The 15,887-nt window shown below is 48.3% G+C and overlaps 1 protein-coding gene across 2 annotated transcripts in view; it reads left to right on the forward strand.

Moving 5' to 3' along the window:
• Window positions 1–15,887, forward strand: part of CLNK (cytokine dependent hematopoietic cell linker) — a 198,068-nt gene that overhangs the window by 123,153 nt on the left and 59,028 nt on the right. For both annotated transcript variants that reach the window (XM_045771339.2, XM_045771340.2), the window contains exons 4-5: window positions 3,931–3,959; window positions 13,212–13,249. In XM_045771339.2, the coding sequence (XP_045627295.2) occupies window positions 3,931–3,959; window positions 13,212–13,249 (67 nt within the window). The remainder of the gene's footprint in view (window positions 1–3,930; window positions 3,960–13,211; window positions 13,250–15,887) is intronic.

The following is a 15,887-nucleotide window of genomic DNA, read 5'->3' on the forward strand; positions in this document are numbered from 1 at the left end:
ACTGTTATACCCGAGTTCTTCCCTCTCCAGTAGATCCTGTGCACACCCGCATGGCCTTTTGGAGACGCGGCTCTGAGCATGCTTTTCCCAGTGCCTTACCCAGTTCCACCTGCCTCCAGGGCCAACGCAAGCCGCCTAGCTCACCCCTGCTGGTTCCTCACTCTCTGACCATGAGCACACGGCGCCTCTCGAGACCTCAGCTCCCACAGCTCCCTGAGGCCAACCTGCAGAGCGTGTGCCCCACCTACAGACCGGCTGCATGTGAACCGTGGCACCCCCAATTCCCCTTGGGGGTTAACGTGGGCCACAGTCAACCCAGCCACACAATGAAAGGGCCAGTTCATGGTAATTAGTCCTAACGTGGAGATAAAGATTCTTGTCCACCAAGAGTTGCCAGGAGATTTGCTGAGATGATTTCTATAAGGCTCACGCTTCACCAGCACGGCGCAGGCATCCAAACAGAGGGAAGAAGCCAATGGATTCAGAATTTCAGAGTCACCTTCATTTCTCTCTAGATTATATTAAAAATGAGTTTAGCAACTCTTATCAACTGTCTGACAAAAATTACAGTTTAAGTCTACAGCACTCCCTTAACGTCAGAGGCAGTGCTTAAGGGGAGACGTGGCATCGAGCCAGTTCGTCTTGGAGGTTTGGGACACGGAGTGGGCTGGCAGGTGAAATCACCCTGACCGTCTCCCAAGGGGCTTGCTCTGCATTCTGCTCCAGCCGTGGGTGCCTGGGGAGACCCAGAGAGGACCACACACGTCACACTCCAGGGGGCGATGAGGAATTAGTCTCCACGCCAGGAGCTTGACCCTGGAGACAGGACCCAATGTTGTCTCTATGGGACAGGAAAAACACACCATCCAAACTTTGTTCCCATGGATAAGTAAGACACAAGTGCGCCCCGCCTACCCAATCAGATCCAGTTCTCCCAGGCAGCAAGGGGGGAAAGGAGGGATGGGTTTAATTTAGTGCCCGTTCAGGATTTAAAATTATTAAGCCTATTCAATTATTAAGAAGTATTGAAAATTAAAAATAATTTAGAAATTAAAAATCTTTATATGTAATAAGGCTTAAACATTGAAAACCACAAACCCTTGGAGGTCAGCCTTATTCATTTCATATTCCGTGAACTCCCCCGCCACAGCGTGGACACCTGTCTGCACAAGCCAGAGATGCAGAGGAAGGCCTGCAGCCCGCAGGCCCGGAAGTGGAAAGAGCAGGGGGTGGGAAGAGCAGAGGGGTGGCTGGCGAGCCATCGCGCCCGCCAGCCATGGCCCGTTCGCATGACGGATGCCATGGATGCAAAGGAGCCAAGGAGCATCCTTGTAATTCCCTGGCAAGAGGCAGCTTGCTCACTAACACATGGGGCTTGCTCGAGCATAAAGAACACATCGGATCTTCATGAAGTTTGCTAGCAGCCTCTTTTGCTCATCACCCTGGGCTGTCAGACTGCAAAGAGCGTTAACGCAGGAACCTTTTCAGGTAGCTTGTCAGCTGCTGGTCCGCACTCCAACCAGACCTAACTGTGGAGTCCAGGTCTCCTCCGGGGCCGCTCCTGCCCAGGCCCTCAGAGGCAGGTTCCAGCCTCCCTCCTCTCCCTCTCCGCTTTCCGGGCTCAGCTGGAATAACAACGCTGCTCCCGGCTCTGCTGATGCTTCCTCTGCCAATTCATTTGGCTTGCACTGACGCACAGAGAGCCCTGGGGTGCAGAATCCCGGAGGATATGACATATGAATGAGCTCCATCGTTTTGGGACCCCACCGAGAGGCAGGGTGGATCAGATAAAGCCACTTCGAGACACCCTCGACAATCGGGAGGAAGCTCCCAGGCACAGAGAGTGGGCGGTCTACGTTGTTGCTGTAGGCTTGGAAATAAAAGGGTAGTGGGACAATTCCCAGCTCCACCGATTGCTTACTGGGCCACATCAGGCAAGTCACTTCCCTCTTCCAAACTTGAGCTGCACCTGCAAAGCGGGGAAAGCCCACCCGCCGGAGTGGAGGAACAGGCTCCACTCTTCATAGGTGTCAGAAGACCCCAGGTCTGCCTTCAAGGGTCCGAAACTTGGAACAACAAATTGGACGACATTGCCTCCAATGTGCTTTTTAGCATTAATGGTGTTTGATTCTAAAAACCAGGTGAAGCCAAGGTCAGAAGAAGGACAGACTCCTAACTTAAAAGCCAAAGTTCTTGCTAGGCTCCCCAAGGAGAGGGGGCACCCTCTTCTCACCCCTGGGCTCGGGCTTACACGCTGCCTTCCCTGGCTTTGCTGCCTCCAGGCAAGGGCCTGGCTTACCACACTCCCATCATGCTGGCCATTCACAGTCGTGAAAACCTATCATTTACATTTCACATGTCACAAGCGGCAGGTCTGGGGAGCCCTTGGAGGCCTTAATCAAAGATGAGGATGTCAGGAAGAGGCCATGTGTTCAGTGTCCAGAGAGAGCTCTCAGGCCCCAGCTAAATGATCTGCTCCTTCCTGGCTGATTTACTGTTAATTTCTGCAGAATCTCGGGCAGCTTGAAAGGATGCCAAGAGCTAACCACGAGGGCCCTGCGACCGCAGCGGCACACTGCCTCCGGACTCGCCACTGCTCGAGGCCGAGGGCCGGGGCGGCAGTGAGGATTTGGGGATGCGACAGGCTGGTGTGGGGTCCCTCGCTCTCTGTGGGACTGGGCAAGTTGAAGAGCTCTCTGAACCTCGTGTGTCCTCGTCTGTAAATTTGGGACCGTGGCAGCCACCCAACAGGGCCACTCTGAGTATTAAAATGGCAGAGGGCAGAGGGTAAGCAGGAAGCCAGACTCGAGGGCCGTGGTCTCCTGGTTACTCACGTCTTCCAGCTTAACCATTCGGTGCCCGATGTCCCAGCCACCAGCCAGGCCTCATAAATATTTACACCCGGCGTGTGTTGCGATGGTCAATTAATTGCTCCTGTGACGTACTTTGAGAGCCTCGGAGGACAGGTGCTGCATGAGGCCCAGGATTATTAAAGGCACAAACAAGTTGGCTCACAGAAGCAGGATCCTCCAGAGCCTACCATCTCCCCAGAGCTTTTCAGATCTTTGCCCAAAATCTAATCAAAGGTGTTTCCAAAAGCACCCTGTCCAATATGAATGTGGTGGCTGGGCAACGACCCTACTAGAAAATGCACAAACACACGTACAGACAACTCACCACAGAAAAAATCTAAGCGGCCTAGAACCACTTGGAAAATAATAATAATAATTCCATCTCACTAGGCATCGGGGAAGTAAGACAGGTAAAATAAGGGATCAGAGCCAAGTAGGCAGAATCGTTTTAAAGGATGGATTTAAGGGTTGGGAGATGCAGTGAGACGGTCGCTTCCAGCTCCTCTGTGGATCACACCTAAACTGACCCAACCGAGGGATCTACAGCGAGGGGCTTGGAAGACCCCATTGCCTGACGCTTGGTGGAGTCTCTCCACGGAAATATTTGGGGATTAGTGAAAAATGCAAGCATGGGTCTGCCTGCAACCTTATTCGTAATAACAAAAACTAGCAAGAACCTAAATGTCCCCCTAAAAATCACAGCCAACAAATATCACGTCTTTGGATAACAGCTCAGGATACCTAGTGCACTTTCAAGGTCAGCGGCCCGTGCATTCCTGTGCTGTTTTACGCAGCTGCATGTTTAAATGTATGCACACACCCGTGATAAACACAAGCACGTATGTAAGGCAGGTTTGCCAAAATACTACCGGGGCGGCGTTATTGTCTTCTCTGTGCATTTTTCTATTTTCCGGATTCTCTAGATGAGATTTTCTTTTAGATCTAGAACAGTCTGAACATGAGGAAGTCATTCCACAGGCCGATCTCAGAAATGCTTATGACGCGTGCCCACGCCTCCGGGGAAGGTGTGTGACCCGCATGCCGCTGACGCTGACCTTGGTTCTCTTTTCTGCCCTAGGTCATGGCCTGGCATCAACAATACCCCAGGTGAGCCACGGGCCCTCAGTGGTGGGAATGTCAGCATGGGTCTGTTCCTCTTCCTTCCGTTCTCTTCTGCTCTTCCTTTGATAAAACTATCGGCCTGTGCAAACTGGCATTAGCCAGTGACCGTCTCTCCCTCTGGTTGCTCCTGGGGTGCAGTCTGGCCTGTGACTTCCACAAACTTTGGAATCTGACAGGCTGACGGAGAGCCCTGGCTCCCCACTTTTTATCTGTGAAGCCTGGGATGAAGCACAGATCCCTCCAGGCCCCAGTTCCTTCATCCGTAAATAGGGGAAAGTCTGCCTAAATGTCAGTGTTGTGGCTGCTCGGTAAGGCTCGTTCAACTAAACTCTACGTAATGGAGTCCCCCCAAAATATGTGTTGAGCAGATGAATCAATCAAAAACCACATTTTATGCTGCTCTTGCATCTCTTCTCAGAGCCTAGTTCTGAGTCCCGTTAAAGTTTGAGTAAAAGTACGTACTACATCTTGGAGCATTATCGTTTCAGGGAAAGTCCAATAGAACGTCCCTAGAAAGCTGGTGGCCACAAATGAGGGCTGCAAAGAGACAGAATAAAGTGAGAAACAGCCAAGAAGTGTGCAAAGAAGGGACAGATCATAGGAAGCGATACAATCTGCAAACAAACTCCAAGGTTCGTAAGGGTGCCTGTTGGGGCTGGCAGCCAGCATTTAGCGTGTCCCAAGGAGCCGTGAGCGTGGAGACAAGCAAAATCAGAACAGCAAGTATGAGTACAAATAAGAAACAAGCACCCAGCTCTGATCCCTCTTACAGAAAATGCTGTTACGAAGCTTCCCAGGCATTTGCTAACAAAGGTAGATGCTTCCAAACTGTCCTGGAGTCTTTGATCCCAAGTACACCTCCCTCCACCCACCAGCTGGCTACCTCTCATCCCTTCCCACCACGCCCTTAGAGCTCTAGGGGTGCTCTAGACACTTCCAAACGGGATGGTGCCTGGAAAGGAAATTGCCAATCTGATGCAGTGGCTGGCCAGTCATGAGCCCCGTGACCCACCCCCCCTCCCTTCACCCACTCTCCACATTCACGAAGATAGAGCAAAACTCACGGGTGGGTATTCCATTTCATTGACAACATTCAAGAGACAGTGCAGGGGGAAAAAAATAAAAACAAATCAAAACCCCAAGAGAGCTGATTGAGATAAAGCTGCCCAGGCCTGCCCATACACCCTGGAATCTAGATTCTGCCAAAAATATTAACAGCGAATCACACCACCCCAGCCTACGCATGTTTACGAACCACGGCAAGTGTCTATTAAAATATAACAGAATGGGTATAATTAAGGGTGCACGTGATTCATAGAACAGGCTGTTTGCCACGATATTTATAACATTGCTAGATAGTTTTGAGTTGTTTGCAATTTTTTGCCATGGGATTAATTGAAAGTATGGTGAGGCATCCGTAGGAGAGGGTATTATACAGCCATTAAAAAGATGACATGGAAGCACTTTCATTGACATGGATGGATTATAGTCTGCTATTCTGTGACAGAGCAGGCAAGCACACTGTGCGCTCAGACCTGCACCGGCTATACCATGTATGCATGTGTGTGTGCGAGTGATCAGACTACAAGCAAATATTTTTAGTGGTTGTCTTGGTATGGGCGACTTTATAGTAATTTTTAGTCCCTTCTTTTTTGCTTATCTGTATCTTATCATTTTTCTACAGTAACATATTTTTGTATGCTAAAAACAATCTATCAATATATATATATAAAACAATCTATAGATAGATAACAATCTAACCAAAAAAAAAATATATCAGTATCTTCTGTGAGGCTGATTTATAGAGAACAGTGCCATGTTTTTCCATAAAATAAACTCAGTAGTTTCTCTCCTTCTGCTGATTAAAGAAGGAAATTAAAGAAGATAGCCCTATTTAGAAAGTGGTCCTTCTCTCTTAAGGCACGTACACAATAAAAACCCTGATAAAAATATACATTGGCTGTTTCAATTAAATGGACAAGAAATTTCATTTTGTCCAAGATCTCTTGTTTTGTTTTTAGTTTTTGGCTTTTTGTTTCCTAAGGAATGCAGTCTTGAAAGTTGGTTTTTCCCACTTTTAAAAGAAAAATTAATAAGGATTTTAGGAGCAGGTGGAGGAAAGGCAGGAATGGGATATGTGAGCATCCCATGCCCCCTGCTGGCCGTTTCTAGACATTGCAATACTCGTATTAATTTAGCAGAGGCTGGTTCTCCCCCAAGTGGCAAAATGGGCAGACAGAAACAATGTGAAAGGTTGATGGTTGAATTGCTGGAAAAAGGTGTTCCCCCTTTCTCATAAACACAGGCCAGGATTTCAAATCGTGCATGATTGGTAAACCCAGGGATTCAGAGTAGTTGTTAAAATGTGCTGTGTACCAGAATCACAGTAGTCACAAATGCGTATTCTGAAGCCCGCTCCAGGGTCTGCACTTTCACAGGTCTGTGGTGAGACCAGCGAGTCCTTGCCCTTCCCAAGATAATTCCAACGCGTGTAGTGTTAGGCTGTCTTTGGAATATCACTGGTTGAAGCAACAATAAATAAAAAGGAAACTATCAGGACTGTCTCCACCAAGAAGCTGCTGTCAATTCTCCGGACAATGACCGTCTCAGAATATTTTGTTTGGATTTCAGGAGAAACCTCGTGGTTCCTAAAAGACAAACACTGGTGAAGGCAGCACAGGTAGAGAAAAGAACCCGGGGCCCCAGGTCTGGAGCCCAGAATTTGAAAACTGGTTCTCCCACGACATCAGCGAGACTTAGGACCTGTGAATGAGGGAAAATGGAAAGAAACTGACCTCCATAATGAGTCCCTAGTTTGTGCCAAGCATTATATAGATGTCTCTAATTTAGCTGTCGGGCGCTGATAATACTCACGGTATAGATGAGGTAAACTGAGCACAAGAGAAGTTAGATCCCCCGGGAATAAGCCAGCAGAGAGGAACTCAGATCTGTCACAGCACTCTCATTCGTGCTGGGGACGAGCAGTGTTTTCATCTATAAAATGAGGCTGCCAACCAACCCTGTCGAATCCCTGAGCCTCACAGATGGAAGGGGCGCCACCTTGACAGACCACCGGGGAGAATCGACAGAGCCATGTCAACAGAGTTGAGTGTTGAAAAAGCCCCCCGCCCTTTTATTTAAGATTTTATCTCTTTATTGACAGAGAGAGGCAGAGCAGCAGGCAGAGGCAGAGGGAGAAGCAGGCTCCCCACTGAGCAGGGAGCCCGATGCAGAACCCAATTCCAGGACTCCGGGATCATGACCGGAGCCGAACGCAGACACTTAACCGACTGAGCCACCCAGGCGCCCCAAGGCCCCGTTTTTGTTTTAAAATGATAACTCAGTGATGAGCAAGCTCCCAATCCAGATCTGAAAGCAGAAGACTCACTATCTGGATTGAGTGGAAAGACTTGGTCGTGAAGTTGAACTTGAAATGTGAAACACAGCCATTCATTGGGGGGACACACAGCTAGGGTTTTTTTTTTTTTTTTAAAGATTTTATTTATTTATTCGACAGGATAGAAACAGCCAGCGAGAGAGGGAACACAAGCAGGGGGAGTGGGAGAGGAAGAAGCAGGCTCATAAGCGGAGGAGACTGATGTGGGGCTCGATCCCATAACGCCAGGATCACGCCCTGAGCCGAAGGCAGACGCTTAACCGCTGTGCCACCCAGGCGCCCCTAGGGGGGTATTTTTTTAAACCGCTCAACGGCTGTTTGGGGCAGACACTACTCTTGTCGTTCTACGAGCTAATAGTTAACTGAGGCTTACAGGCTTGCCTGAGGTCACGTGGCCAGAAACGGGCCCGGCCGGGTTTTGAACCCAGAACCTCTAACTTCTCATTCAGCTTCCATGAACTATGCATTCATGCCTTTCTTCATAGGCTCCGCGACATTTTTGGTGAATTCCAAAGCTGATCTCTGCAAGGAGATAAAACAGTAAAGGCTGAAAGACATGTTCAGAAAGAAATCACGGGGGCTTCAACGTGACATGTTTATTTTCTTCTGTGTAAGTCAAGTCCAGAGGCAAGCCGTCCGAGGCTGTCTGGCTGCTCTGCTCCCCCAGGTCCTCAGAGATGCTGCTCCCTCCCTCGTATTGGCCTCAATCCCATTGCCTAAAATAGCGACAGCTGTGCTCCAGGCCCCAGGACGGAGGAAGGGAAGAAAAAGAAGAAATCAACAGTGCACCACAATTTCTCTTCTGAAAGTTTCCTGAAAATTGTGAGTTGATTTTCCGCCTCTTCCATTTACCAAAACTTAGACTCATGGGCACACGTGACCGCGAGGAAGACCAGGGTGTAGCAAGTACTTGGTCTAGGTTCCCATGTACAAAGCTGACAGGGCTTCCAGGACGAGCGGGGAAAGAGGACGTGGGGAGACACACAGCCATCTCTGCAAGAGTTCCTAGTGACGGGTCCTTGGGACCCGCTGGCCTCTCCCTTGTCACCTCGTATGGACGAGCAAGACCAACAGGCAACGTCTGGAGCCACAGCCGACACTCAGCTTCGCCCCACCCCGCTGCCCTCCGAAACCTCGTGACTGCAAGGAACACGGAAGCTGGGTCTGCTTGGGGAACCTGGCTGCTTTGGGAATGCCATCATCCGAAAAGCCCGCTGACTCCACTGCCCAGAGAAACGGGAAGTTGTAAAGGACCGCGGGCTCCCCACTTTCACTTCCCTTCTCCCACCAGAGAAGCAGATTCTCTCGATGGGACCTGCTGGGAACTGTTGCAGCCGGTGATTGCCTTTGAATGTGACCATCCCATGAGCCAGCCCTGGGGGGGCGCAGCTAGCACCCCTGTCTCAGTAAAGGCACTAAAACACACCAGCCTTGCACTTCCAGGGGCTTCCGTTCAAGGAAGTGTTTACAAGGGCAGCTAGTCCGAGCTTCTAACTGTATCTGACTGGGGCGGCACGTCTCCCATGGGGAGGGAGCTGGAGCTTCTAAATCAGCGGTCAGCCGACATCAGTGTGGGTCGATGTCACCGCAGAAGCGTGTGAAGAAAGTAACTGGTTTGCACTGGGGCCAAGTTTTGCTTTCTTTCCTTACTTCTTCCTTTTTTTTTTTTTTTTTGGAAGAACCCAAGATGCAAGTGGTCTGGGGACTTTAACTTGATGGCCATCGGCCAGAGGCCTTTATCACACCTCTGCGGTCCTGACAGCCAAGGGCTGGGATCATCAGGAACCTCCGGAGATGACACATATCCATCTTCTCTTCCATTCTAAAAATAACTTTCAAGGGAATGTTGTCTTTTGTAAAAAGATGTTTCCTTGAGAGGAACGCAAGAGCTGGTGGTTCTCTGGAGCGGTCTGGTGTCAGTGGCTGACAAACGGCCCTCCGCAGACACACGAGCATGACTCTTCCAGGAGGATGATGTGAAAAGCTGCGGGTAAACGTCCTTCATCTTTTTGGAAAATGGCTCTCTCGGAGAAGCCAGCCTATCCTTTGGCCCCAGGAAGACTCAAAGACCGGGAAGGGTTTGGGGTGCCTCTGCGGTGGGGGTCTGGGGCCCGCGGGAGGGAGTGTCAAGCTCAGCCAGCCAGGGAGGAGATCGGGTTCTGCTTGCAGTTCTACCGCTGGTTCTCGATGCTGGCGTGTTTCCACACTGTATTCCACAGCCGGCCGCACACTTGCTGTGCACCTGCTATAAACTGGGCTACAGGAGGGATCGAGGGCCTGAAACCTCAGCACTGCCTTGGGGGAGGCAGGCACCAGAGTCTGTAGCTATAGAACATATTTATTGGCTTGCTTTGTCCCTACATGCTAGGCGGAAACCAAGAAGAGTGTATTAATCAGAAAGGGCTAACATCTATAATGCATAAACTACAAATGTTAGTAGTTTAATAAAATAAAGATTTATTTCTTGCTCACTTCACCATCCAATGTGGATCGAAGGAAGTCTTTTCCCCAAACACTCCTTCGGGATTCACTCTCCTTTTACCCAGTGGCTTCCATTATCCCTGAAGACCTCAGGGTCTTCTGTCTCTAGACAGCCACCGAGGCAAGATGAGCGTAGAGAGGGTCAAGAGAAGGGGAGGGTCAAGTGGGTCATCCAGGAGTGACACACGTGCACCCACCTTGTCCCAGGGGCTAGAGCACCATGCCATGGCCTCCTGGAGCAAGGGACACTGGGAAATGTGTGCCAGCCGAGGAAATGGGGCCTGGTGCTTCTTCTTACGCCATCCTCAAAGCCACGTGGGATGCTTGAGGGAGTGAGGACCGGGACTGGAGAGGTGCTCCTTCATTTTTACCTAAGATTGGTGGTCAGGGAGGCTCTCCTCAAGAAGATGATGTTTAAGACATGATCTGATGGTTGAAAAGGACCCAGACGTGGACAGAGCCGAGGAAAGAATGTTCTGGACAGCAGCCCCGTGCGTGCAGATCTCTGAGGTGGGAGGCATCTGGCATACTGGAGAGGCTTGAAAAGAAGCTGATGTAGCTAATTTCAGAGGTGTGGAAGAAACTGGAAAGAGATGCAATCACAGAGGGGGCAGGAAGCAGGCTATGCTGGGGGCGGGGGCCGCCGCAGGAATCTGGATTCGTGGGGCATTCCACGCCCCATGAGTGACATGAACTGATTTACAGTTTTAAAACTACGCTTTTAAAATTACATTTCAAAACTACATTGTTAGTAACATGGGTATTACAGCAGATAAGGACAACTCCTTCCCTAAAGAAGGGCCAAGGACCGGGGCGCCTGGGGGGCTCAGTCGATCAAGTGTCCGACTCTTGATTTGGGCTCAGGTCGTGATATCGGGGTGGTGAGTTCGAGTTCCGTGTCAGACTCCACGCTCAGTGCAGAGTCTGCTTGAGATAGTCTCTCTCTCCCTCTGCCCCTCCCCCAGCTCACATGCTAAATAAATAAATAAATAAAATCCTTAAAAAAAAAAAAAAAAGGCCGAGTACATACCCATCAAAGAAGTAATCAAATGTTGCCTGGTTTTATTTAGATGTCACAGTGAGTGAGACAGAAAGTAACTGCCCTGACAATTCCATGACATTAAAGTCACCTAGACTGGTCAGAGAGGGAAGCCCCAGGAGGATCTCAAAGGGCACCGAGCGTACGGAAAGCAACACAGAGGAGGTGGGGACTCTAGGTGGAATCAACCCGAGCAAAGACTCGGAAGTGGCATGAAACATATTTGGGGGATCCAGGAGAGACTCAGGCTGCAAGCTTGTGAAGGAAGAGACCCCAAAGCTCTCTGCGGGGATGTCAGTATAATGACCATGTTTGATGAGGCCAATTGCCTAACATGAAGTTGTATGAACTCTGAATCAGAGAGCAGAGCCGCTTTCCTAGAACCTGTGGGCCAGAGCAGACCCCCAAAATTCTGGTGCTCATTTGTTCCTTCCAGACCAACTGGTCCTTAAGGGTGACCTTATTAATTTAACTCAGTTCAAGAGAGAGTACAGATTGCTACTGTGAAGGGCTGGAAAATCTGCGGGTTTCTCCACCAGGGCTCTAGGTAGGGGTATAATTGTGCTGGGACAGGAAGGTGTCATCAGTGCCCCAGGACAGTGGTAGCTGGAAGTCCCACCACCGGGATGGGCTGGAACTAGGCGGCAGGTGCAGACAGACTCCTGGTCCTGCCTGCTCATTATCTCAAGGAAATTAGCTTTGGCTAGTTAACACTTCCCCGATGCACTGGTCCTAAGCAAATTCCAGAGCGCTGTGTTTCCACTGAGCCAAACTTTCATTAATTTACACATTATACTCTACATAAGGCTTGGGCATGCTGACACAAATCCCCAGCTATTAATTGCATATTTTGGTATGGTAAAAGAATTCAGGATGGAAGGGCAAAAGTCTAGGAACAGGATGAAGCCAGAGCAAGATGCAGAAATACACATCACCCTGTGGTCCTCTACGTGACTTGGACACAGGCCAAGATGGCCTGAGATTCGGAACAGCCAAAGGAGGAAGGAGAATATGATCTCTTGTAAAATTGGTGTTTTCCATTAAATCAAAGCAAACCAATCGCTGAGAAGCACGCAGCTTCTGAGACCTGCTAGAAGCGTCTCACATATGTGCTAATAAAGAGGATGTGATAAGAACATTTTCCACTTATAGTGTTCCTCAATGCAGACTAACAGCATGACACAATAATGCAAGTTAGGAAAATGAAATCTAGAGGAAGCAAAAACCCCTGCAGATCATGTGAGCAGTTCTTTGGTGTTTCTGCATCATCAGAGGGTAAAGTTTAAAGCAGAGCACTGATCTAGTGCCTAGATGACTTCCAGGCAATCTTCCATAAAACAAGTCCAAGTGAGGGGGTCAAGCACTGACAAACATCACATGAACAATACTTACTCAACAAACACCTGTCAAGAACTCATTTGTTCGTGGGGTGGCTAGGCGGCTCAGTCAGTGAAGTGTCTGACTCTTGATTTCGGCTGAGTCCTGATCCCGGGGTCATGGGATGAGCCAGAAGTCAGGCTCTGCACTCGGGATGGAGTCTGCCTGTCTGTCTGTCTGTCTCTCTCTCTCTCCCCCTCTGCTCCCCTCCTGATGTCTTTCTCTTTCTCTTTCTCTCTCTCAAATAAATAAATAAAATCTTCTTTTAAAAAAGAACTCATTTGTTCAATGTTGGGCCCTGTGCCTGGAGCTAGGGACAGATGAGTGAGTAGACCTGTCCCCCCCTGCCCGTGAAATACTTCCAGTCTGTTCCAGCAGACGGACGTGTGGCAGATTATAGCAAACAGCAATGTGTGTGCCAGAGGGTGGGGAAGGGGCAAGCAAACCTCTTCGGGGGCCCAGATGCCTGCGGAGTCATGACTGGGCGCATCTGATCGGGGGAAGGCAGGGGTCCTTCCAACCTGATGCTGACCCTCCATAGAAGGAGCGAGCCTTCCTAGTCTGGATTTGATTGTCTGGCCTCCTTTTTCATCACCCCTGCTTTGCAAGAACAGCAGACAGAAGTATGGACATACATACTGCATTTTAGGCAATGCTGTCACGAGGAATTAATGGCCATGAGCACAAAATGTCCAGGAAACACAAGGCCCACCCTTTTCAAAGTGTTTTTTTTTTCTTTAAGATTTATTTATTTTTTTGAGAGAGAGAGAGAGAGCATGAGCCAGAGGGGCAGAGGGACAGGGAAAGAGAATCCCAAGCAGACTCTGCACAGAAGGTGGGGCTGGAGGCAGGTCTCGATCCCACGACCTCTGAGATCACAAACCAAGGCACCCCTAGTCTTCTCGATGCTTTGCAGTAATGCTTTGTCTACTTTTGTTGGCAGGCCAGTACCAGGCTATCGACGAGCCTCTTCTGGAACGTGTAAGTCAGCCACTTCCCCTCCCTACTTGTCTGTCTTTGACATCGACAACGTGAGTGGCTCTTTTCAAGATACTTGGTGAATTTAAAGCAAAAACAACCACCACCACGAACTCTTCCAAATGGCATGATTTCCTAGCAGAGAAACCTGCATTTCAGTTCTTGGGTATAAACTGTCTTCCCACGATATACATTGTAAATCAAAGCATCACGCTGCACACCTTAAACTTACACAGTGATGTATCTCAGTTATTTCTCGATTGAACTGGAAAAAACAGATAAGTGGATAATAAGGCATTGATAGAGAGGCAAAAAAAAAAAAAGAAAAAGAAAAAAAAAGAACCTGTCTCCCAATTCCTCAGCTATGAAATGCAGATAAAAATTAACTCACATGGCCACTGCAAAGATGAAATAAGATGAAAATACCACCACATGGTGCTGGCAAGGGTTGACGAGAAAAGCACTTCCTAAGGCTCATGGTGAAATCTTAAATTGGAACTTTCTAGAAAGCCATTTCATAATAACCAATCAACATAAAAATGTCCACTTCCTTTGGCCCAATAATCCTATGGTTGGGAATTTAAACTAAAAGTAATGTGAAATTTGGATTAATATGTAAACATACTCATTTGTATTTTATAATAATATAGTTAAACAGAAACCCTGGAATCATTCTAGATATTCAACAATAGAAAAAAACACTAACTAGATTATGACGTATTCATATGATGAAGCCATTAAGAGTATCGATAAGAATTTTAATGACGAAAGAAAATTTGAAATTTATAACATGAACTCAGCTACCTAATGTTATAAGTAAATGTATTGTTAAATTGTACATCATTTAAATAGTTTCAACTTGCATATCTATAGATGATATATGGAATAGGTAGCTAGATGAGAGGGAGAGAGAGAATCTGCCTGTAAAATCATTGGTTCTTTACTGTTTGAAAGACTTCTATAAGAATCTAATTAAAGCTATGGATCCTCGGGGTGCCTGGGTGGCACAGCGGTTAAGCATCTGCCTTCGGCTCAGGGCGTGATCCCGGCGTTCTGGGATCAAGCCCCACATCAGGCTCTTCTGCTATGAGCCTGCTTCTTCCTCTCCCACTCCCCCTGCTTGTGTTCCCTCTCTCGCTGGCTGTCTCTATCTCTGTCGAATAAATAAATAAAAAATCTTAAAAAAAAAAAAAAGCTATGGATCCTCACCCCAGGACACACACACATACACACACACACACATAATTAATCAATCAACCAATCAATTGCAAAATATTTTATAAAGTAGGAGGCTTATGGACAGAAAATCCTGAATTTTTAGTTAAGAACCCCTGCTATTGATAGTAGATTGATAATAGATTATTAGATAAATAGATGCAACGCATTATATTTAAAATAAAATTCTGTCTCTTTCTCATTCCAGAAAGAGATAAACCAAAATATTTATATTTGGTCCTGGGGGCAAGATTCGCAGGGTCTGTGTAGATTCTCTACAGACCTGGAGTGGTGGCTACTGTCCCTGCTTGTGTCCCTCTGTGCCCTGACCCCACAAAGTCTAGCAAGGAGATTAGACTAAAGATCTCTGTCTCAGATTCTTGTAACAGGTCCAAGATTTCCCGAAGGGACTGCGCTCTGCGGAGTCTTGGTAGTCGCCATGATAGTATGTAAATGATGCCCTTGCAACAAATGTCCGTCTGTCAAATCCCAGAAGAGTTGCTCCAGGTCAGAACGCACTTCTGTGTGCAGTTCTGAGGGAGAACAGCCCAGCCACCTTCCCCCCTTTGCCAGGTCAATTGTGACAACACCTGGAGTTCCCCTCCTCACAGGCTTGCTTTGCCCTGGGCATTCAGCTCTACCAAAACTCAGTACATTAACTAGAGAGACAGGATCTACCATGGGCAGGTGCCACGGGCAGGTGTCAAAGTAGAAGCTTTATGGACATTCTACTCGATTAATCTCCAACTATAACCAAATAAAGCAGATTCGGCCATCTCCAATGTACAGATGGAGCATCTGAGTCAGAGGCTTTAAGTAACCTCCCCAAGGTCATAAAGTGGATCCACAGTTTAGATCTAGGAGTGGGCGACTCCATCCTGGAATCATGCTGTCCCCAAGCAGACTAATCCTATCGTTCCCAACCAAGAACTCCCAGTCCGCGCCCTGCTTGCCTCTAAGACCAGACCAAGAAGGCAGGGTTTCATAGCTGTAATGCCGGGTTGCTGGGGGAACAGCATCCAAGCAACCATGCCAATGGTCCGACTCCAATTTTGTGGTCAGTGACCTAACCTCTTTCCTTTGGGTCAAGCTCCCCCTTTCTATCCTGTTCCTACTCCTGGGTCACTGTGTTGGTCCCTGTTCTCTTAGACCTGAGCCCCTTGAATTTTATAACTTCATAAACTGCCCGAGCCCTCAGTTCTTGTAGGACTCAAGCCTTGCTCTCCTTTAGGAAAGCTCAGATAGGAATCAAGGGCAGCACACTGAGAGCCAAACTCGTAGTCTTCAGGGAGCCCACCTCCTTTGTGCTGTCCCATGGAGAACACTGACTTACTCTTGCATCGAATAAGCAGAGTTACTTAAAGTCCAAGGAAAGCCTGAAAGGCTGGTGAGTCCCCGTGGCACTCCTCCTTGCCTGGAAATCAGG

This window comes from Ursus americanus, chromosome 8 (genome assembly GCF_024610735.1).
Source record: "Ursus americanus isolate L20-20 chromosome 8, mUrsAme1.1.p, whole genome shotgun sequence".
Taxonomy (NCBI): domain Eukaryota; kingdom Metazoa; phylum Chordata; class Mammalia; order Carnivora; family Ursidae; genus Ursus; species Ursus americanus.